Here is a 22,543-nt window from a genome sequence, read left to right as displayed (position 1 = left end):
TTTGCCTTTTGTATCTTGAACCTAAATCTCTCGAGTATAAAAAATATGAATGTGAATGGGATATCAAATAAATTAACCTCATTTGTCTCTCTCTTGCTCTCTCTTTCTCTCTTTATGTTTATATATAGACATGACGGGTCAATATACGTAAAATCAAATATAAGACAGCTAAATCGCACGACGAGAATATTTCTCGGATGAGAATCTCTCCCAATAATTATTTTCCAATTTGCACATCCCACTTTTATATGTTTAGTTACATGTTTCCTGCCCAAAATAATTCAGGCATCTCACAGTATGTACTATGTAGAGCTCTCGCTCCATATATATTGAAAAGAAAAAATAAAAAACAATCTTGAAGGAGGCTCATAATCCCCTACTTCTCTGGCATGTGAAGCACAGCACCGATAGAGGCAAAAGCCTGGCCAAACATGGCCTTGACACCTCATTGGTGTTCCTTTTGGTGGTAAATTTCAATCATGGCCTTGAAAATAACATTTTATCATTCCCATCCCTCTTGCTTCTCTCCCATCCCCATGTGACTCTGGCTCCACCACACTTCCCATAAAGAGAGGTCCATATGGGTTGGACAGTCATATGCCGTTGTACCTAAATTTTCTTGTTGATTGCTGAAATAATTCTCTACCTCTGGATCTCACTAATTGCAATAAGTCTACCCTTTGCCTTTCCGATTGCGACTCTTTCTCTTCTGCTTAAGCGCTTTCTTCAAAACATACTTAATCCCTTAATTAAACACCATCAAAACGTTGATGTGCTTCAGAGATAGAACATTTGTTTAAGCGCTTTCTTTAAACCATACTTTCTTCCTTAATTAAACACCATCAAAACAATGATGTGCTTCAGGGATAGAACATTTCTTTTCGTGTTTATATATATATTTATATATATTTTAATGTTTTTCCTTGATGGATAGATAATATATCAAATAAAGATGGAGACCACACAACTAATGGTAATTTTTTTTTTTCCCATAAGACAAAGGCTTCTCATAGCTTTGGAACATCATATATACTCCTGCCGAACAAGAAACTTTAAAGCTAGTTAAGAAGAGCAGTTGGTATAGCGTTGGATTTTATGCTCGGTTATCATCTCCCATTGGACCACCACGTACTCATGAATATGTAGTGCTTCAGCTCCGTAGTGAAATTTTTCCTCGTAAAAATTTATGGTAATTGACTGTCCGTGCACATGATTTAAAACATTTTGTCCGTTTGATAAGATTTTTAAAACTTCATTTATTTGTTTTTGAGCCTGTTTGGTTGCATAGAAAAAATGACTTTTGTCGTTGGAGTTGTCGCACGGAGAGACCTATACGGAAACTAAAATAAAATGTGAAAACCTTGCATAAACATTGTAGTATATAGATTATTACAACGGATTGTTAAACTGAAGGAGGAGGATCGTAATGTTTTTCCTTTTTCTCATATATATATTTAAAAAAAAAAAGAAAAAAAAAAGAAAAGAAAGTAGGATGGTACATACATGAGAGACTCATGGCAAGCCACTAGGAGGTAAGCACAGCAGATGAAACATGGCATGCTTGGTTCCTGCGAGCAAGTATCATTTTGGGTAGGGTCGGCGTAGGACTCCCATGTGGTCATACGTGTCGTTCAGTCACACATCCACGTGTCAGGTGAAGACAAAAGAGTTGTCAAATGAGTAGGTTGCTGATTATTGGTTAGTGGGTAGACACCCAATAATTTGTTATAGAAATACTAGACATCTCTCTTTGCTTCCCTTAAGACACCGTTTTTATTTATTCCGATTTTCCTAATCCTCACCTCACATGGGAGCCACACTTGGGCCCCACCAACCCGTGGCCCACAATCTACATCACTTTAAAAGTTGCATCGTCAATTTCTCTCCAATAGCTCGTGATAAATCCACTTCCTTTTTCTTTTCCTCTTTTTAATTTTATTTTGTCCCTACACATTTATAATATAAGTTCGATGTTTGTTGTAAATGATAAGCTTCGGATTAGTTCGCCACAATAATGACTAATCCCTTAAGTAAACACATTATGTAATAATGTTTTATTTTGGGTCCTCTATTATGTAATAACATACGGGACCACATAGATAAGAACAACTATAGAATTAATTATATCAAGATTTGTATAGTCAATTTATAAATGTGTATTTGAATATTTAATTTTAATTGTTAAAATTATATGTCTTGTATTTTGTATTCTTTCATTATATTTAAGTTTAACATCTACAATCGGAGCAGATTTCTAATCAAATTGTAATATTTAATTGTTTTAGCTTTAATAATAATGTGAAAGAGACTAAAAAGATGATAAAATATAAGTGGCATGACTTTTGGAGAGATAATCCAGAACGTTTTTGCAAATGAATATTAACATAATTACAGGTGGCCCGCAATGAACAAAGAAGCGTATAATCTTTGATTTGATTAGGCACAAAAACACATGAAGCCGATACAACGGTCACTTTATACTAACCCCCACGAGAGGGCTGCCCGATATTTACCCGGTAAAAAAAAAAAAAAAAAAAGAATTTATCGCGGGTTTTTGTCTCTTGACTAGCGGGTGGATAAGATACTCTGCTCATTTCATCTTGCAAATATTATTATTATTATTGTTTTTTGGAAGAGAATAAAAAAGATTAGAGATCTGACAAGTGACACCCCATTAAAAGAAAAAGCAAAAGAAAAAAAAAAAACACATAAATTCTCATTTCTCAACGGATAGACCCGTAGAGAGTAAAAACGAACATGAGGATAAATGGCGGACTCCAACACTAAAGTTTAGCTGGATTTGAGGAGTTTGTTGAGGTCCGTGTTCTTAAGCTACATTGTTTTACAATTTCCAACACTTTTTTCACCTACATAGGCGGTTTTGTCTGTGAGCGACCCAGTGTGAAAGACGAGAGAGAGAGAGAGGGAGGTCTGAGTGAGACTCAGAGAGCAGAGGAGAGGTGAGAAAAAAAAAAAAAATGGGGAAATCTACCTCCTGCTTCAAAATTATCACATGCGGTAGCGATTCAGCGGACAAAGATGATGCCGAAGCTTATGGGGTAATCTGATTGTTTTTCTTTCTTCTATTTTCTTTCCTTTTCTTCGTTGTAATAAGAACAAGGAATGTCTTTGTTGATGAAGTTTGTCCTTTCTATTACATATATGTTTGTTCTAGTTTGGTTCTCGGTTTCTTGTTTTCATTTGCATTCCTTGAATTAGTGACCCTAAATGCCAAGACGAGAGTGAAGCTGGTTTTTCATTTTTGCTTCTTGTTTCTAATTTTGCTTATTTTTCATTCATAAATGACCAAAATCTTTTGTGGCGTTACCCACTAAGAAATCTCCAAAAATCTCTGTTCCAAAACCCGAGAAAAGGAACTTCGGATGAATGTATATAGTTTGTTGGCATAAGATCTGGAAAATCCAGGATCTGCATTGAACCAAGTTTGAATATGCCACTACATGGAGATGATTTTTTATTTTTATTTGTTTCCTTTACTTGTAAGGAAATGAAAGACAATTAAGCATGCTACTTCGGTTTGAATTGTGTTGAAGTGAAGCATTGGGGAGCCGTTATCCGTACTTTGTGATAACTCTTTCTTTATTTGTAATATCTATGTATGTATATATGTATATTAGAATGTGTTATTTTCTTTCTGGATGTTGTCATGCAGGATGACCAACTGATGCTTTTAATTCTGAATAGTGAATATTGTGTAGATCTTAGGTACAAAGCATTCATAGGAGAGGGACAAAAAGCTTATCCAATACATTATGAAAGCATTTATTGCTGCTTTTTAGGTTGATTAGCTGCTAAGCAAGATGAGTACCAATATACAATCTATATATATATATATATATATATATATCACTTCAGGTTAAAGCGGATAGGATTGAAAATTGCGTTTTTTGTTTTGGAGTGATTATATTCTTTCTATATAAAATTTGTCAATGGTTATTAAGTAGGGGACGAAATTCGCTCGTAACAGTAGATTCTTGTATCATAATATGGGTAAAGTAGTATGCTACTTGTTTCATAGAGGTATCAAAAGAGAGCAAGTAACATTTGTCTATTATATATCTTTTTCATCTATTTCTCTGTTAATAAATGTTGCTGCAATTTCCTTCTAGAGCAAGGGTTCCACTGACAAACGCGGTTGGAGTTTTCGGAAGAGGTCTGCACGGCCTCGAGTGCTGAGCAACACTGTGAATGCAGAAACTCCTTTATCTGGAAATAAGGAGAGTCCAGAATCTGCGAATCTTAATTTCCAGGCATCAGCTGACACTACCATTCCAGAGAAGATATCTGTGGTGCAATGCATTGATGAAAAACCCCCATTGCCTATCCCTGAGAATCCAAAAGTAGATGAGACTGCAGTTGCCACTGAAAGTGAAAGTGTGGTTGATACCAAACCGGATGAGTCCGTTGTCATTGTCATCCAGACTGCTGTCAGAGGGTTTATGGTACTTTCTATTTCTAATTATTCAAGTCAATCACTGTCTGCTTGTTATCTACCAAGTAGATATCTGAATTAATTCCTTTATCCGATTACTTACCAGGCTCAAAGAGCACTCTTGAAGCTTACAAATGTAGTTAAGTTGCAAGCTGCTGTTCGAGGGCATTTGGTCCGTAGGCATGCTGTGGGAACTCTACGCTGTGTTCAAGCCATTATTAAAATGCAAGCTCTTGTTCGTGCTCGATGTGCTCGGCTATCTTTGGAAGGATCATATCCAGTAAAGAAGTTGGTTGGGAAGCCTGAGAAGGATAACAGTAGCACAAAGAACTTGGTAAAGCTACTGAACTTAATTTGGCTCACCTCATGTTAGTAAATAACAGTATCCTCTCAGAGCAGCAGCCCACTTAACATAAAAGAGATATTATTGGTACCACTAATACTAGCCAAACTGTTCCAGTAATATTAATAGGCAAGACAGCATTTGAACCTTCTTTGATTTGCCAAACCAACATGACAAAAGATTGCTTAGGGCAAGATAAGATTCGTCAAGTCTCCTTCTAGAAAGCAAGATGCTTCTGTAACTTAAATAATCTAAAAAGTCTTACCTCTTGGATTTCTTAAAATTTTGAGGCTTTTTGGCCTCCATTCTGTATATAGTGAATGCATAATATCTTCCTGATTCTTATTCACTTATGGAGCTCCAATTACAGCAAGTTATTGGATGGTGTGTTTTTCCTTATGATAAAAGGTTCTCCAGGTGTACTTTGCATCTGTAAAGACTGTTTCTACTTGTTCTGAGCATGGTCTGAACCTCTTTATTTATAAATATAATTTTTCATGTTTCAGAAGGAAAACTTAGCAGGCAAAACAAATGTGACATACACGTCTATTGAGAAGCTTCTTAGCAATAAGTTTGCCCGCCAGGTACAAATGATATTATTGTTCTTTGTTTTGTAAGTTTATCAAAATTCACATGCTGTTAACTAAATTGATATATATATATATATATATATTTTTTTTTTTCCAATTATAGCTTTTGGAATCAACTCCGAAGACGAAACCTATTCATGTCAAGTGTGATCTCTCTAAACCTGACTCTGCTTGGATGTGGTTGGAGAGGTGGATGTCAGTCTCTGCAGCAGATATTGCAGAGACAACAAAACCAGTGACAGTGACAGAGCAACAGGAAGGACGAAAGGAAGACAATTTTGAGTCTCAATTAAAATCTGGAATGCAATCTGAAGTCTTTGGTGAGACGGCTGATTCAAAATCTGGTATTGAAGAATCAGTTGTGCCATCTGAAAGCGAAGAGAATCTGATTACTTATGAGGCAGACAACTTCCACTTTCATGCAAGCCAGTCTACTTCTTCTTTGGTAAAAGATAATTTGGAGCAGCCTCAGATGGAAAGCAAAGATGCATCTGATGCGAAGGAGACCTCAATAGATACAAGTTTTCTTCCAAATCAATCTTTGCAGTCAGATGCAGATTCTGAACTGGAGCAAAATGCCTTTTCTGGGAAGCTTGAAATGGAAACTGAGCAACCAAAACGTTCAATGAAAAGATCAGCCTCAGAACAACTGGAGACTGAGGGAAAGAAATTTATATCTGGATCAAGGAAAGTAAGTAATCCTGCTTTTATTGCTGCCCACTCGAAATTTGAAGAGCTGAGTTCAACAGTCAATTCATGTAGATCTATCAGTTCCTCCTATCAAGAGGCTGGAGTTGAATCAGAGGACACAATTTCATCTGGTGCACATCCCATAATCAGGACAAAGGAGATAGGTGTTGCAGAAAATCCAGCACTGCTTGGACCAAGGTTTCAAGTGGGTGGTTCGGAATGTGGTACTGAACTCTCTATTTCATCTACTCTTGATTCACCTGATATATCTGATGTTGGAGCTGTGGAGTATGATCGTGAAGCCAAAGTTTCAGATGAAAGGCTTTCCAATCCTAACAGCATGAAAAACCCAGATACTGAGGCAAAGGATGTTTCTACAATCCCTGCATCTAGTGTATCTCCTGTCACAGATCAACCAGAGAAAGTTGATGCTATAAATGCTGAATCTATTGATTCCGTGGTTGCGGTTGACTCCCCGCAGATAGAGCAGAGACCAGATAGTAATAAATCCGATTTTCAGAGAGAACCCCACTCTGAGACAGGCGTTCAAGTATATGGATCATCTCCAGAGGCTTCTCCAAGAAGCCATATGACAGTCCTTGAATCTCAAGGAACACCTTCTAGTCAGGTTTCAGTGAAAGGGAGAAAACATAAATCTGACAAGAGTGGGTCTAGCCAAAAGCGTGGTTCTCTATCTGCAGGGAAGAAATCACCCTCAAATGCAAATCGGGATTCTGGTGCAAGAAGTAGTGTGGAAAAATTGTCCAAAGAGAGAAACGGTAAAAGGCGCAATTCCTTAGGTTCAGCAAGACCTGATCAGCCTGATCACGAACCAAGAGATAGCACTGCCAACAGTTCTCTCCCCCACTTTATGCAAGCCACTGAGTCTGCTAGAGCAAAGCTCCAAGCAAATAACTCTCCAAGATCAAGTCCTGATGTGCAAGAAAGAGACAATTACATCAAGAAGAGACATTCTTTACCTGGGGCAAATGGAAGGCAGGGTTCTCCACGTATCCAGAGGTCAATGTCTCAAGCACAACAGGGCACGAAGGGAAATGGTATGCATGCTTAATTTCTGAACCTTCTAAAGTTTGTCTTGTCCTTTTTTCTATCTGTTTTGATTTCATTTTCATTTGTGAAGAATCTGAAAAGTTTATTTCACAGCTTTGCCACACTGGCAGTATAACTAAGAATTCCGTTTCCTGTGTATGCTTCACAGTTTTTGTCTTAATATCTCTCTCTTTTCCTTCGTCTGTTTGTCTTTATTTGATTTCCACATTTGGTATATATATTCTTGGCCTTTCATTCTATTAGTTCTCTCCATGAGTTCTTTTCTTTTCTTTCTTTAGCCTTCAACAGTTGTGTTTCTGGAGAAAATAATGGTTTTGATTGAACAATTATTGTATATTCTCTGCATCATTATAATGGTAAATATGGAATTTAACAATGCCATCTTACTTAGCACTGTTATCTGCAATGGTGGTGTTTGTTCTGAGCCTGTTGTCGACATTTCTAATTGATAAGAAAAACATATTTGTTGAAAAAATGAGAGACAGAACTAGAAGATAAACAGCATATTTACGATATGAATTTTTGTCCCTGAATTGCTTGTTCTTGCATTTTTCTTCGTTCAGAGAGAAAATGGCAGAGGTAAAGAACTATTTGAATCGATCATCTTATCAATGCAGTAGTAGCGGATGACCAGTAGTATTGGGCGCTTAAAGTTGAAAGTTTGATCATATATTGGCCGGCTAGCTACTTAGTTTTGTACTGCAGCTTCTTCTGCTTGGATGGCACCCTGGTTATTCCATGCAAAGTCACTTCTATGAGGTTTTATTATATATATATGTATGAAACTGAGAGAGGTTTATTATGTACATTTTCTTCTGTTACTACGATTATTTTTTTATTATTTTGTGTAACTTTCACCAAATGGTATATTTGTGTGTGATAAATACTACGTAGGTTTGTTAGAGATGAATTTCCCCTTTTTTTTTTTTTTTTTTTTTTTTTTTTTTTTTTTTTTTTTTTTTTGGTTTCCCTGATTCAGACGCAACGATAAAGGTGAAGAGCTTTTGGAAGGCTTGTATGCCAGGTGTTCGTGACATTGTATAATAAAATTGGATTTTCTCTGTTTCCATAATTCCTGATAATGTGAGCTTTCTATTCAACTTAGAATGAAAAATTTAATAAAGGGCGTGAATCCTGTGATGATCTGTTGATAATTGATTTCTCATTGTTGATAATTGATTTCTCATTCATGCGAATTAATGGTACTCTAGATCTTGACTCACGTGACTATTATTATTATTATTATTATTATTATTTATTATTATTATTTTTTTTTTTGGGAGAAATCCAATGGGAATTTTATTAAGAGGAAAAAGAGGATACATGAGAGTCTAACAAGGATTTAAAGCCACGTAAGACGCTCCAACCAAATACAAGAATTATCACAACTCATCCCAAAAAAAAAAGCTAAAAGATGAGCCACCACATTGGTGCTAAGAGGAGAGAAAACCCACTGGTATGGGGGAAGTGAGCCAAGCATGTCCCTAACTATTTGAATAAAAAAAACATTCCGGCATCTAAGGGTCTCAGAATTATCAAGTGGCAGGGAGACCACTTGTTTTGAATCCATTTGGATCGCAAAAAGGATAAGCTTCATTGGCTTGGCCAAAGCTCCCATAAGATAACCTATGGGCTATAGCATTTCTAATGGCCACACCAACACCGGAAGTGTTTTTTTATCAAACATGTGAAGCTCCATAAACCTTTCTATTTTAATAGAACCTGAAGCAGGAGGAGGCTTCTACGGCTTTGTCAAAAGGGTCCATTGGTTGAGCGGAAGAATGCGAGGACTCACATCACATGCTCCTTGAACGTTTTTCTGATTCGCAATCTCACTTTTTCGTGTATTCTATTCGCATTTAGGTATACCCAAAAAAAAAAAAAAAAAAAAAGAAGAGTAAAAAAACATCAAACGTGAAACTTCCTTAGTTCCTTGGGCTCCTTCTTTTTCAGTATCTTTTGCTGATTCTTTAGACAATGGAACAATACAACTCAAAAAGCATTTTAATCTTTTAAAAGCAGGGGAGATCAGATTATTTAAATATTTAACAAAGTGGCGTGACATGAATTATCACACAATAGTGGGGGGTCTTTAGCATAATATGAATCTTCTGCTAAAACAAAAATAAATGCCGGTACAATCTCTACCAAATATTCCAGTTTCAGAAAATTCCCATTTATATTTTCTCCGACACTTTTTAAAAAAAAAAAAAAAAAAAAATCATTTTAATAACATAGTAGGTTGCGAAGTTCTGATGCTCAAAAAGACTAGTAGTAGTAGCAGTGAGTTTTAGAAGATAAAGCCCAAATGATAGCCGAATATTAGAAATTAGGAGCCGCCCATAGTGATGGGGACTTGACCATGATTGAAAATCCCCTCGTCACGTGAAAAGAGTGTGGTGGGACCCCCTCACAATCCGCCTCTTCTTAATTTCTTTTTATTTTTATTCAAATCTTTTTTTTTTTTGGGGGAAATTGACATTGCATAGAATTTGAAAGGTATAAAATTATGAATATCGTAATTCAAAATTCAAAATATGCGATAATTGGATTTCGTGGAGTAACCTTGCCTGTCTTTCAAATTTTTTTGGTGATTAAATTACTATGATTGTAAAAATAAATTATATTATATTCAAAGTTTAGAAGGAGAAAGATCTTTATAAAATCTTTAATAGCTTTACCAACGGGCCTAAGTATCCCTTTACCTGCCTGGGCCGTTATATCACTATCATATTACCCATTTTCTGGCCCAGTCAAATTTAATTTATTTTTAATATTTTTGGTATAGGACGAATCAAGTACACGTAATTACAATGATAAAAAAAAGGACACGTAATTACGCAAAACGTATTGAACGGGTAGGGCACGTGGCGAAAAGAGGATGCAAGATGATCTTGTGGCTATTGACCGTACCAAATTTCAAATTTTCACCACTGCATTACTTTTTACAAAAATAATCTCCACTCATCTTTGATTCCACGCGCTCACTCGCTGAGAAGTATTAACAATACATCAAAAAACCCAACTGTATTAGATAGATATTATTATAAAACGATAAAACAAAGGAAAAAGAGAAAAAAATTAAAAAAAAGAAGGAATAAAAAAAAAAGAGAGAAAAGGGACTGAAGGGAACGGCGAAAGACCAAACCAGAGGATCTAGGGTTCCTTGGATCACTCTGTGGCGCCTGTAGCCTATAGATTGCGATCCGCCTTTTCTTATTCTCTGCGATTAGATCGCGTAAAATTTGTACAATTAGGGTAAGTTATGTTTAGGGCTTTGAGGACGCAGTAAAGACTTGGTTGTTGTTCCTCCCCCCCCTTGAATATGAGAGTAGTAGGGTTTACATTTTGATCGGATATTGCTCTATTTGAAACCCTAAATAATACCGGGAATCGGAGCAAGGAACAAAAAAAAAAAAAAGAAAAAAAAAAGTGGTCTTGGAAATTTATTGTATCTCTAAATATGCGAGGATTGCCTAAATCGAAAAGAGTTTCTTGGGCTTCGGATGTTAACCTTTGTCAGGTAATAAGAATCAATTAATCAAAAAAAATTACATTTTCCAGTAACCTAATTCGATAACTACTCATATTTGGTCGGAAATAAAGTATGTGGAATTTCAAATTTATGTGGCATTTTTTTTTTAATTTATATATCATTGGTGTCGTATCGTCTAATTTATTTATTTTTTTGGTGCGTTTGGCTCCATCGTTTTGTTATGATTCAAAGATTTCAAAGAGCTTATACTGTCCCTGTTGTTTGAATTTTTGAAGCATTTTTTTTTTTTAATTTTAAATTTAGGTTCTTTCAATATTTCATGCTATGTATTTAAGGATTATGGGAATTTGTTTAAATTCTCATTTGCATTGTCCCAAACAGAAGTTGGGTAATTGGATGAAAATTCAACATTTTCCATTCTTATGAATCTATCATGAAACTCAATTAGTTTCCTCAAATTCTGAATTGCATGGTGTCTGCAGAAACTCCCCTTAGTGGTTTTTTACTAACTTGGATCACAAAAATAGGGCCCTTTATTTTAATCCTATGGAAGCTAGCGGAATCATATTCAAAACAGCTCAAATGCTGAGGATGAAATTTGTGGTTTTTAAAGATTTTTTATTTTGACAATATTTTCTACTTGGAGAGCATACTCAGTGTGAATCCATATTAACTTGTTAGTGTTTGCAAAGATGTCACTGGTAATAGATAAAATCTTTTTGTAAGAAAACTTGTTAGGTCATGAACGAACTCTTGTATGACTATTTTTAAGATTAAATTATGTCAGATAATAGACTAGAAGTAGAGTAGGCTATTTCTCTTCTGCTAAATCTTCAAATTTAGAATGCAGTAAAGTTTCCAAAATTTTTCCCTAATTTTATGCAATGCAAATGTTTTTGGCTGATTTATGATAACAATAAATGTAAAATGTCGTTCTATGTACTTTACAAAACTGGATGAAATTGGCATGGAAAGTGAGCAGAAAATTTGACGCCAAGCTTTATGAGGAGTTTTCATTGCTAATATCAGTTACTATGGTGAAGTTATTGGAAAAGCAGGTTTCAAAATAAGGATCTTCTGAATAAATTCCCTGGTAGGCCGGTTCTACAAATACCAGGAACTTATACACAAAATTGCGACTAAAATCATTGTTATGAAAATATTATTGGAAACTAACTATTGAAATATGTGTGTAATATTTCCAAGTTGTAATGAGGATGTTGGATGGAAATTGGCCTCCATATCATTACAAATTGATACTGAATTTAATGAAAGTATCATTAGAAACTAACTATTGAAATATTTTGCAAGTTTTTTAAAGTTACATTGTTGGAGGGTGTTGGATGGAAATTGGCCTTAAAGGAAAAAATAAATAAGATATGAATTCATGTTAAATGTGCTTGATGTTCATTTGAGTACTAGTGAGAGTGTTTTTTTATTTTTTATTTTGGCACAAGTCGAAGGTGCTATTAAGATTAGCAGAAAGGACAAGTAGGATGTTGATTAAATTGCTATAATACTATGCTACAGCTTAAAGGGAAGAAAATGTGTTCAGACATTAGCGGTTTAGAAGAAATGGCTTGTTATGCAAATTGGAGCAACTTGAACAGGCTTCCAATGTCTTTGCTGATGGTAAAGTAGTGTATTTTCATGTGAGAAGAATATGATACTTCTGAGACTCAATAGAATTGCCATGTTGTGATATGGTTGTTATAGTGTGTGTGTGTGTGCGCTTTATATTTTTTGCATGGGATAGTTCTAACTTTAGGTTTTGTTGATCTGAAATGCCTATGTCGTTGTTCTTGAACCATTTTTTGCTTGAATTGTTGCCATCTATAGCTTTTTTCCACTAGGCTCCTCAGACACAGAGAAAAAATATCCCTATTTCAAATTCCTTTGTTATCTGGCATTCACAATGTAGGTTTTTGGGGCTTCTCATATTGCAATTTGCTCTTCTTTCTGGCTGCGCCAGTCTTGGCTTGGTATTTGCTTTTGTAGATAGTTGATGCAGTGGAAGTGATTCAGTTCGATCTGTGTCTGAAGGAGACTGTCCAAAAGTACAGACACTTGCAGCATGGGAGGGCCATTTAATGTGATAAGTTGTATAAAGTCACATTTGGTGCTTGCAAAGGAATCACACAGAAGGTGACTAAAGTCTGATTGGTTGTTTGGTTGACAAAAATATTGCCTTCCAAGAGGGGGTGATTAGTGATCTATGTCTTTTCTTGACCGGATAGGAGTTGTCGCCTACAATCTTACCCTAGCATTGTGATCTTAAGGTGCAGGATCTATTTGGAGCATTTTAACAGCTTCAACATTAGATTTGTTGTTTGACCTCCCTTGTTAATAAAAATTTTCATCAGTGAGTGAAGATTTTTCTGCCTTAATTGTTGGCACTGCCAATGTAAGAAAGAGCTTTATCTGGTCACTGGAATATTTAAGGAATTAGTGTCTTCGGATATCTGGATTAATTGAGATCTTGCAATTAACTCGTTCAAGCATTCGTCTTGAGGACCACTTGATATTTATTCTCTAAAGAATTAGATATTTTCTTATATATGGGTTTGAATTCTTGGCTTGGCCATGTAATATGTATATTGGAAACTTGTGTCCTTTGTTTTTCCGAAGAGTTTTAGTCCAAGCGCAATTATGATGCATATGTGGAATAATTCTGTGGCTCTCCCAAAATCAATTACTAGTTGAACCTTTTCTATTATTAGGAGTTCGTTGTGGGGGTGTTCCACTGAAGTAAGCAGATTGTATTGACTAAGGTGCTAGGTTAGTCTACAAGTAAATTTTCCAATTTTAAATTATTTTTGTGTCAAATATATGCGAATGTTAGAAACATGCAAGACCTCAGAAGTGTTTCCCTCTTTGTGACATGTCATAAAACATGAAGATGAATGTGACGATATGAGGGCCTATTTTGTATTTTCATTTTCCTGATGATTTGTCACCGAATTCTTCTTATCTTCTTTCTTTGTTTTGTTTTTTATTTTGGTTTATATATATAACCATTTCACCATTATTGAATTTCATTTTGGATGTTAATTCAGAATAAGGAAAGGTTTGACAATAAAAAGTCCTAATTTCTTAATTGAAGTATATATGTTATCAAGTCCATGCTTACCTAAGCTTCGGTTGCAGGACTAAAGTTTTGTGGATCATTGATACTTTACTATGTAAACCATTAGTTATGAATGGTCAATGAACTCATGTGTCACCTTTAAACAGGTTAGGCTGTTTTTATCAGAAGATTCTCCTTCACAAGTTGGTTTAGATTCTCAAGATCACCTCCAAGCAAAGACATCATGGCCTTTGCATTCAAGTGGTACAGGCTCTGATGATATTCTACCTCCTGGCTTTGAAGGAGCTCATCCTGCAAATCAGTTGCAGACTAAATTATCTCAAATTCCACAAGTGAAATGGATACGACCTTCAAGGGTAAATGAGATTTCATACCATCCAATTTCTACACAGTTTTAATCTGAAATATGAGACTCAAGATTCTAATGTGAATGCTGAACGCCACTCATGACTTTTCCCTGAATTTGGTTATATATCATATTTCACAGATTGTGCTGAATATTGCTTGGCAAGTGGTTGCTGGGGAAGACAGCAAAGAGGTGGAGACTCAAAAACAGAGAGAAATGAGAGTCCTTGAAGCAGTTTATCCACGCCCATCAGCCATTCCTCCAAAGTTTGATGCTTGCCTTACTATATTTTTTCATATTGGGTTTCACGCATGTTTGAGCTGAAGGTTTTCATTTATTCTCTGCAGTCCCTCTATTTTGGCGGATGCAGAAGCCTCTCACTATGACGATGAGCAAACTCTGTCAATACCAATTACTCCAATCGAAGACGAAGATGCAGTAGCTGATACATTATCTATTTCTGTAGCACCAAGTTCACAGTCCTTTCAACAGTCTCCTGGAATTCCATCTTTATCTCAACATGGTGTATTGAACTTAGCTAACCCTCTTGCCACTGAGAGACCATCAGCTGGAATGGTTGTTGGTACTGAACCAGATGTTGCTGCTGCAGCATCTGCAGCCTATACTGCAATTATGAGTAGCAATGACCAAGGGAATTTGATTGACCAGGAATTGCTAATTAAAATTCTCAGCAATCCAAAAATGATTGAGAGATTGGTTACAGATTATGGAGCAGCTGCCACACAGAGCATGCCTATATCAAGGGCACCTCCAGTGGCCTTACCAGATCCACCTCCTGCTCACATTAACAGGACACAATCCAGCACACCTCTATCGGGTGCTCTACCAACTGGACCTCTCTACCCTCAGCCAAATGGGGCAGGCATGGGACCTCTTCCTAATCCACGGCTTCCACCGCCCCCGGGCATTCCGATTTCCTCCCAACCGTCTGTTGGAGCTCCACCAGCAAAAGACATAAACTATTATAAGAGTTTGATTCAGCAACATGGAGGAGACAGGCAAGAGGCACTTCCCCAATATGGTAACCGTCATCATAGCCACCAATCGGTGACAAACCAGGAATCAGTAAATAGCTATAAATCAAGAGATTCCAAACCTAAGATAATGAAACCTTGCATGTACTTTAATACCCCAAGGGGTTGTCGGCATGGAGCCAATTGTGCTTACCAGCATGATACATCATTTCAGCAACGGGGTAGTCCTCTGCCTGATGTGCCAAGTGCAAAGAGAATGAAAATGGATAGGGAGATTAGCAGTTAAAAATGTAGTTCATTATGTACATTTTTTTGGACGGAGAGTCTTATTGCAGCTTAAATTTTTCTCTTTTCCCATCGTAATTTTTATCGCAAATTTGCCAAGTTCTATTGTTTTAAGGCCTTTTATGAAACAAAATTTATATTTTGGCGAGAGCTTTTGTTGTCAAAATGATTTACAATTTATTTTATCTTTTTCCCTTGGAATATCAAGTCATATTGGAATTATTGTATTTAAAATGTAATGTTTCATCGAACGACATACAAATTTTGTAAAAATTGAAGGGCGTCATTGTTGTTCATGATATTGTCATTATGATTGAAATATAAATTCACTGTAAAACACAATGACTTTATTTATTTACGAAGTGCACTTGGCACACAACTATTGGTAGTTTCGTAATTCCTTTAAAAAAAAAAAAAAAAAAAAAAAGAAGGTCGTTACATATAACCTACACAGGCGGAGTTTTTGTGATATAGTTTTTTTTTTTTTTAAATGAAATTGTGATATAGTTTCCAGGAGTATAATTTTTCACTAATATTTTTAAGTAAAATAAAAGCTCATTTTATAGTTAAAAGTCTAAACAATTATTGTTTTTGAGATATATATTTTTTAAGATATCAAAAGATAAAAAATCGATTGAAATGGAATAACTAATAAGAGCCCATCTTGTATTTTATTTTATTTTTTAATTAAAGCATAAATTTATTCATTGACTTTTGAAAGAAGTTCAAACTTATAAAGTTCTTTAATAGAAATTAATGAAAAAAAAAAAAAAACTAGTCTTGTTACGATCAAATAATAAAGATATTATTTAAATAAAAAATATTTATAACATTTTTATTCAAATTGAAAAACTACATATGGTTAGGGAAGCGAGCGGTATGAGTCCCCCCTTCTGGGCCAAGTGAGGTCTATTAAAGTCACAGTCTCAGCGGCAACCCCACCAAAATTGAAAGTGCAAGGGAAAGAGAGATTGCAGTTTAAGAATGCTGAAGTTCCTTTCGAAGGTGAAGATAGAGTTCAATGCATTGGACCCACGAATAGCGTCGTGCATGGAGTTCTTGGCCCAGTGCAATGCTCGCAAGGCAAAGGAATCCAACCCCGCCTGCCAGATTCAGGTCAAGCGCCGAACCGATGACGAACCACCGAAAATCGGCGTCACGTTCGTTAATGGCGTGGAGGAGAAGTTCGACGCCACCTCCATATCTGCCCAGACCATCAGGAACATGATTCTCGAAAAGGGTCAGCTCCTGGAGACCGAACAGATGTTCCGCGACGCTGGCGAGCCCTGGCCTGTCATTATCCCCGAAGAAGAGCTCCATCAACCCGCTCCAGGTACCAAGGTGTGTTCTGTTTCTACAAGTTTCTTCTTCTTGTCGTTTTTTATTTTTTATTTTTTATTTGAGCATTCCATCGAACACTTGGCGTGTGAGATAAGCCTATCCTAGTAATTCAGACTAGCTTTGCGTATTCATCCTATTTGGTTTCACTCTGCAGGTTTCACCATTTTCTTCTATTTTTAAATTGGTGATTAATTTTGGAGAATTTGTAACTCTTTTCCCCTTTAGATTGACTATCAAACGATTTTTCCTTCAGAGCTGTTGTCGGCGCCATAAATATAATAGCCATTGTGTCACTCGACGGTGATTTGAATATACGCTACCATTTTTCAGAGTCCCTAGGATATATATATATATATATATATATATATATATATATATATATATTAGTATGAGTTTTATAATAATTATGCTGTCTTTTAGTTGTTCAATTTAATAGCTATTTACTAAAAGATGAGACTTTGAATTTCTTCGAGATCATTGCATGTTTAAGAGAAATATAAAAAGAGATAATGAGCTATGAGTCTCATGTTCATCTTTCCTAATCATGAACCGTTTTATTTTATGTTTTTGAGTCTCTGAGTTGAAATATTATGGGAGGGAAGGTATGAGGTCGTGCCCCTTTATGATTGTTTAGTTTTGTGATATACTTTGAATAATTGTCTATAAGCCTGTTTTATGAACGAACTTCTCTAAGGAACATTTTCAAGACAAAGCAAAGAGCTAGGAACTGGGGACACTGAGAGTGGGCTGTTATGTTTACTTCTGCCTCTACTGTAGGAAAAAACTGTCATATCAAATGTTTGTTTGCAATTCTTGAGTCAGCTGTAATCTTTTGATGATCAAAGAAATTGTCTATTAAGCCGTGCCTTTTCTAGTTATTACTCTGTGGATGAGACAATCTTCTAAATAATGAAATATGATGCCTTATCCTGTTGGTTATTTCTACTCCTTACCTAGCACATGACAGGATAAAAGTTTTTCCACTGGTTTGTATCTCAAACTGTCTTATTTATTAGCTTGTATGCCAAATAGGCATTTGGCCATGGATGCCATAACGTGTTTTGGAAGTGAGTTGCAGATCCCATACTTCTTGCATCGAAAGCATGTTACTATCCCATATATTATTCTACACACTTTCATTATGTTTCTTAGTGTTTAATTATTGAGTGGCAGTTCTATAGTTCCTTGTGTTTGCAACATCCTTAGGCTACAAGTTAGGGGAGAGAAGAACCCAAATTAACATTGCTATATCTATTGATTGGGTATTGGGTTGAGCAAGTGAGACTTCAGTTTCTACTTCACTAAAATGCATAATGTTTCTTCCTATAAAAAGCTGTATTATACATAATGAATTCTCATGTTGTCGTGTGCCTCTCTTTTCCAGCCAAGGAAAGCGGAAGAGAAGAAGCAGTGACTTTATCTTGGGCTTGGATCTTTGGGCTGTCATGTCTGCTACACTTTTATTGATTTCATAATTTTGGTAAATAGAATTTGCAATGGACATTATTTTAAACAGAACTCCGTTTTGTTGTGCTATTACTTGTGTTTTGCTTCAACTGTTGAAGCATTATACATATGCTTAATGATTAATATGCTCTCTACGAGTCGTGGGTGTTAGAAACCTTCTTTTAACACTATGTTGCATGAATCACGTTCTAACTTTCAATTACTTAAGATGGCTTGCTAGCTTGGATTGGAAGTGCAAATGCGAAAAGGACATAGCATAGAAGAGGTCCTTTGATATTCTGTTTACAAAAACAGTGAATAAGTGATAGCAAATAATAACAATAATTTTTATTTCAGAAGATTCATGTTCATTAGTATAACGGACCAATTAATCTCTACCTCCTGAGAACCTTTCTCTCTATTTTTTCCTTCTTTTTTCTCTTTTTTTTTTTTGTTTTTTTTTTGTTTTTGTTTTTGTTTTTGTGGTTGTTGTTGGATACTGGGGTTGGGAAGATTCAAATTCAGATTATTGTCCAAGAATACGGTGGCTTTTACTCAGAGGACAACCTCTTGAGAACTTGTTTGGTTCCTAACAAAACTACCAAGTTACTTACGGTCAAGTTTCTACTATCTGTCGTATTCAGGGATTGCCTTGTGAATCACATGCTTAAACCGATTATCAATATGAATGACCTGTCATGCTTGGACTCTATAGCTTATTGTTAGAATTGGTATTAAAAATAAATACTAATAATAAAAGCTCTCTTCATTATTCTTGTAATTTTGAATATTATTCCAGATAATGTTTTCGTCTCTCCTAACGCCACTTCCACGGAGATGCCACACAAACTCACCATTCTCACCAAGGAATGAGCCACAAATCTAATGCATACTGTATGTACTACTAAGAAAAAGCAAAGAAAACAACAATTTAAATTCTAAAATATTTTAATGAATTTTGTTGACATATTATCTTTCTCTCACTTTATATTTAGTCAATTTTATTTCAATTGAAAAATGAAAATTAGTAACTAAACAATGAAAACGAGTTGTTAGTATAGAAGCACCCCTCAGAATGAGCAGAGTGCGAGTAAAGATTTTGCGATTCGGGCAACGAACCTTTTATACTCGTTCCGCGGGGAATTGAAAAACAAAAAGTCCTTTATTGTTATATGTTAATGCTACAGACAAAGGGTCGGTATTCTAAAACAACATATTAATACCATCAATATTTAAAAAAAAAATATATATATATATATATATATATATATATATACATCATACTATTTATATAGAACACAACTTTAAAATATCGACAACACCTGAGGGTTATCACCCTTCTGGGTTTGTCTCATATATACAAAGTGATACGGAAGTCATTTCTCAAATTGACCTCTCATTCAAAAAAAAAAAAAAAAAAAAAAACAAACAAACATTTCTTCTTTATAGCTCGCTTAACTCAACGGTCTTCTCGTCGAACTGCATTAGGATCAGAGACCATGTCCATCATCAACTTCTCAGGTGAATCTTCCCAATTCGCAAATGTTTTCAAGTCAACCTGCAAAAGGATCATACTATTTACCATTTGATGCAAAATTCAAGAGAGAATACGGTCCTTTAATGTGATTCATATGTTACCCTTCGTCTTTGCTCTGTGAAAAGGTCTTCTCTCTTCTTATACATATCTTGCACTTCCTTGGCTCTGCTCCCACCAAGTCCCCAAACTTCTACTTCTAAAATCAACGCTTCGACAGGCAGGAACCCCTGAATATTACCAATTCAAATTTTGAGGTCACATTCCAAAACTTGCACAGTTATGCTTTCTGGGTTTTGCCAAGGACAGTAAATAAAGTGCCAAGCTTATAGTATTTTCTTTCGAAGCATCAAAAAGTGTCATTCCCTAACACTGCCAAGTCAATGGCACATTAAAGTATACCTGATCTGGGAAGAGGGAACCATGCTGGTAAGTTTTGTCAACTGCGTGATGACGAACAGTAACTCTAGCAAAATCTTCATCGATAAATATTCTTTCATTTCCCAGCGTTCCACCAAATGCGATACCCACAGGCTTTGGATGTGGCTCATATAATCTACCAGTAGGATGCAAGTGGCTATAGACACAGTTCTTTTCCTTTCCTGTCATTATTTAATTTTATTTGGTAAGTTTCTAAAAAGTTTGAAATCAGCAATGATGGGAAAACACAATTTCCCAACACCCCTCCCAAAAAAAAGTAAATAAAAGAGAAACTCCCTAACCATTTTACCTACCAGTGGATGAATATACATGAAAGACAGGACTTATAGAATATAAGTTCCCTGAACTTCCATAAAACATATCCTTATTTTCAAAACCCTGCTGTGTAAGAGCTCCTATTATCCATTTCCTTTCATTACTACTACCCTCATCGGTATCTCTTGTAGTTGCGGATATCAAAATAACAGATGCACCTTGGTAACCTGCAATGTTAGACCAGAATCTGTTCAATCCTCTCCCGTGAAGAGATGACCTACAAAGTATTATAAAGTAATGCTCAATAGGCAATTCCCAATCAAATTTGACACAGCAAAAGATAAGCAGCAGATAATGAAACAAGGAATAAGGATGCTGAGAAAACAGTTGATACAATATCAGAAGGAGAAGATGACTAACTTATAAAGGAGGTTTTCATCTTTTTCACCAGCATCGATCACAAAGTATGTTCTCAACAGTTCTTCACTTACTGCACTTCTTATGGTAAGAGAAATTGCCCATGCAATTCCACAGGTTAGAAGATTGGAACTCCTAGCCTTAGGCGAGGAAATTACTGGTGTCGATGAACTTGAGGATTCCAATTTATCCTGCCATCAGGATAAATTTCAAGAAAAATAGAATACATTTCTGATTTTGCCGAATCCAAAACAAAAGAAAAAAAAAAAAACCCAATTGACTAAAAGAACTACAAAGTGATTTGAAAAACTGCACTCAGTTTAGAAGAAAGCACGGAAAATGCATAACATAAATACAAGACCCAGAGTCCATTTAGCTCTTGGAGTTCATATGAAAAATAAGAGCATCATATTAGAAATGAAGACAGCATGAGGATGGAACATGAGAAACATGGAAACACGAAGACCATTCACTTTTTTTGAATGGAAAGCAAAAATACTAGATACCTCTTCAGCAACAGAACTCTGGAGTCTGGAATATACAAATTGCATAAAGCAATCTGGGAGGCTTGGCAACGTTTGCAAGGCCCAAGTAAGAAACTTTCCCACAGGAAGTTGAATTTCCAAGCTCGAAATATCACAGTTCCACACATCCAAACCACTACCAACTTCAGCACATGATGTAACAGCCGATAAAACCAGATGACTAACATCGGGCAAAAACAGATTTGTATTTCCTCTGGAAAATTTCAAAACTTTAAAATCCCATGACATGGTCCAACACATCCAAAGCAGCACAAGCACATCTTTGGGCAGAAGAGATCCATTTATCTTACAATCATCATCTTCAAATTCAAAATCCAAGTTCACAGGAAAACCGGCTTTCTTTGCAGCTATAATAAATACTCTGAACAAGATATTTAACGACACTGAGGAAGATATCCTTCCACAGCACTTGTTATAACCTTTTACAAACTCAACCCAACGCACTCCTCCTTTCTCTGCCACGAAAAATAGGTCCACAATGGATGGACCAACATGATCCAACAATCCAATAAAGGAATCGGACACTGATGATGTTTCACAATTTGGGTTGTTATACGTCATGCAGAGGCATCGCTGAAAACCAAATAAAAATACCCTCTTAATGTTACAAACAAATTTTGTACGATGTATACTTGAACAGAAATAATATGTATATAAATTCCAATTCTAGAGACTCGAACTGTTGGTTTAGTAAAGGAAGAAGTTTTAGAGTTGAGAGAATGAACTAGTAAAGAGTTGGGTTTAGTTGAGTATAAGAGATGGGTTAGGGATTTGAATAACCTGGAGAGATTGGATAGGAATTGCGTTAGAATGAGGATCGGCGAGCTTGGAAAAAGCTTTGTGAAGGAGCGGGAGAGCTCCGGAAGATGCTGCTAAGTTTTCTGCCTCTCGTTGTTCCATCGGAACCTTCTGCTCCGTAGATGTAGATGCTCCCATTGTTGCTGGATTTTCTCCGCAAAAACACAGTCTTCCTCTTCTTCTTCTTTTTTTGGTTTTTTTCCCCTCTCTCGCAAAATTACTACGGAAATTATCGGATCTAGTTTTTTCGTTTGGTTATCGGGAAACTTATTAAAACTATATATATGGTTATTTATTTATTTATATTTATATTTAAATATATAGACGACGTCTAGGTGGCAAACCGACACGCTCGCACGTCCCAAGTGCTTATGTTAAAAAAAATTAACAGATATATTGGTTTTAAGCA

At 35.8% G+C, this 22,543-nt stretch overlaps 4 protein-coding genes across 11 annotated transcripts; 3 read left to right on the top strand and 1 right to left on the bottom strand.

The window, feature by feature from the left end:
- The first annotated feature begins 2,777 nt into the window (after positions 1 to 2,777).
- On the top strand, positions 2,778 to 8,051 carry LOC107420397 (protein IQ-DOMAIN 32). Of its 2 annotated transcripts, none has more exons than XM_016029345.4 (6): positions 2,778 to 3,059; positions 4,131 to 4,463; positions 4,560 to 4,787; positions 5,303 to 5,380; positions 5,490 to 7,134; positions 7,765 to 8,051. In XM_016029345.4, exons 1-6 carry the CDS (start codon positions 2,979 to 2,981, stop codon positions 7,782 to 7,784), a joined length of 2,385 nt encoding a protein of 794 aa, XP_015884831.2. In that variant the 5' UTR covers positions 2,778 to 2,978; the 3' UTR covers positions 7,785 to 8,051. The 2 variants fall into 2 exon arrangements, with proteins under 2 accessions (XP_015884831.2, XP_015884830.2); XM_016029344.4 differs by having other exon boundaries at positions 2,782 to 3,059; positions 7,711 to 8,051.
- Positions 8,052 to 10,206: 2,155 nt separating this feature from the next.
- Positions 10,207 to 15,507, top strand: LOC107420395 (zinc finger CCCH domain-containing protein 6). The gene is made up of 4 exons (XM_016029341.4): positions 10,207 to 10,670; positions 13,878 to 14,087; positions 14,219 to 14,343; positions 14,425 to 15,507. The coding sequence occupies exons 1-4, from the start codon at positions 10,611 to 10,613 to the stop codon at positions 15,356 to 15,358; spliced, it is 1,329 nt and encodes a 442-aa protein (XP_015884827.1). The 5' UTR covers positions 10,207 to 10,610; the 3' UTR covers positions 15,359 to 15,507.
- Positions 15,508 to 16,208: 701 nt separating this feature from the next.
- On the top strand, positions 16,209 to 18,330 carry LOC107420380 (uncharacterized). 7 transcript variants are annotated; one of them, XM_048474961.2, is made up of 2 exons: positions 16,209 to 16,690; positions 17,393 to 17,637. In XM_048474961.2, exons 1-2 carry the CDS (start codon positions 16,342 to 16,344, stop codon positions 17,473 to 17,475), a joined length of 432 nt encoding a protein of 143 aa, XP_048330918.1. In that variant the 5' UTR covers positions 16,209 to 16,341; the 3' UTR covers positions 17,476 to 17,637. The 7 variants fall into 7 exon arrangements, with proteins under 7 accessions (XP_048330918.1, XP_015884803.1, XP_048330917.1 ...); XM_016029317.4 differs by lacking the exon at positions 17,393 to 17,637 and adding an exon at positions 16,853 to 17,017 and having other exon boundaries at positions 16,209 to 16,698; XM_048474960.2 differs by lacking the exon at positions 17,393 to 17,637 and adding an exon at positions 18,083 to 18,330 and having other exon boundaries at positions 16,210 to 16,690.
- Positions 18,331 to 19,386: 1,056 nt separating this feature from the next.
- Positions 19,387 to 22,400, bottom strand: LOC107420375 (uncharacterized). The gene is made up of 7 exons (XM_048476639.2): positions 22,117 to 22,400; positions 21,298 to 21,909; positions 20,795 to 20,982; positions 20,413 to 20,651; positions 20,081 to 20,280; positions 19,783 to 19,908; positions 19,387 to 19,702 (listed from the first exon to the last, which is right to left on the bottom strand). The coding sequence occupies exons 1-7, from the start codon at positions 22,270 to 22,272 to the stop codon at positions 19,604 to 19,606; spliced, it is 1,620 nt and encodes a 539-aa protein (XP_048332596.1). The 5' UTR covers positions 22,273 to 22,400; the 3' UTR covers positions 19,387 to 19,603.
- Between the last annotated feature and the right edge of the window lie 143 nt (positions 22,401 to 22,543).

Source organism: Ziziphus jujuba, chromosome 5, assembly GCF_031755915.1.
Source record: "Ziziphus jujuba cultivar Dongzao chromosome 5, ASM3175591v1".
In the NCBI taxonomy this organism is placed as follows: domain Eukaryota; kingdom Viridiplantae; phylum Streptophyta; class Magnoliopsida; order Rosales; family Rhamnaceae; genus Ziziphus; species Ziziphus jujuba.
This window is presented reverse-complemented; position numbering and strand designations above follow the sequence as displayed.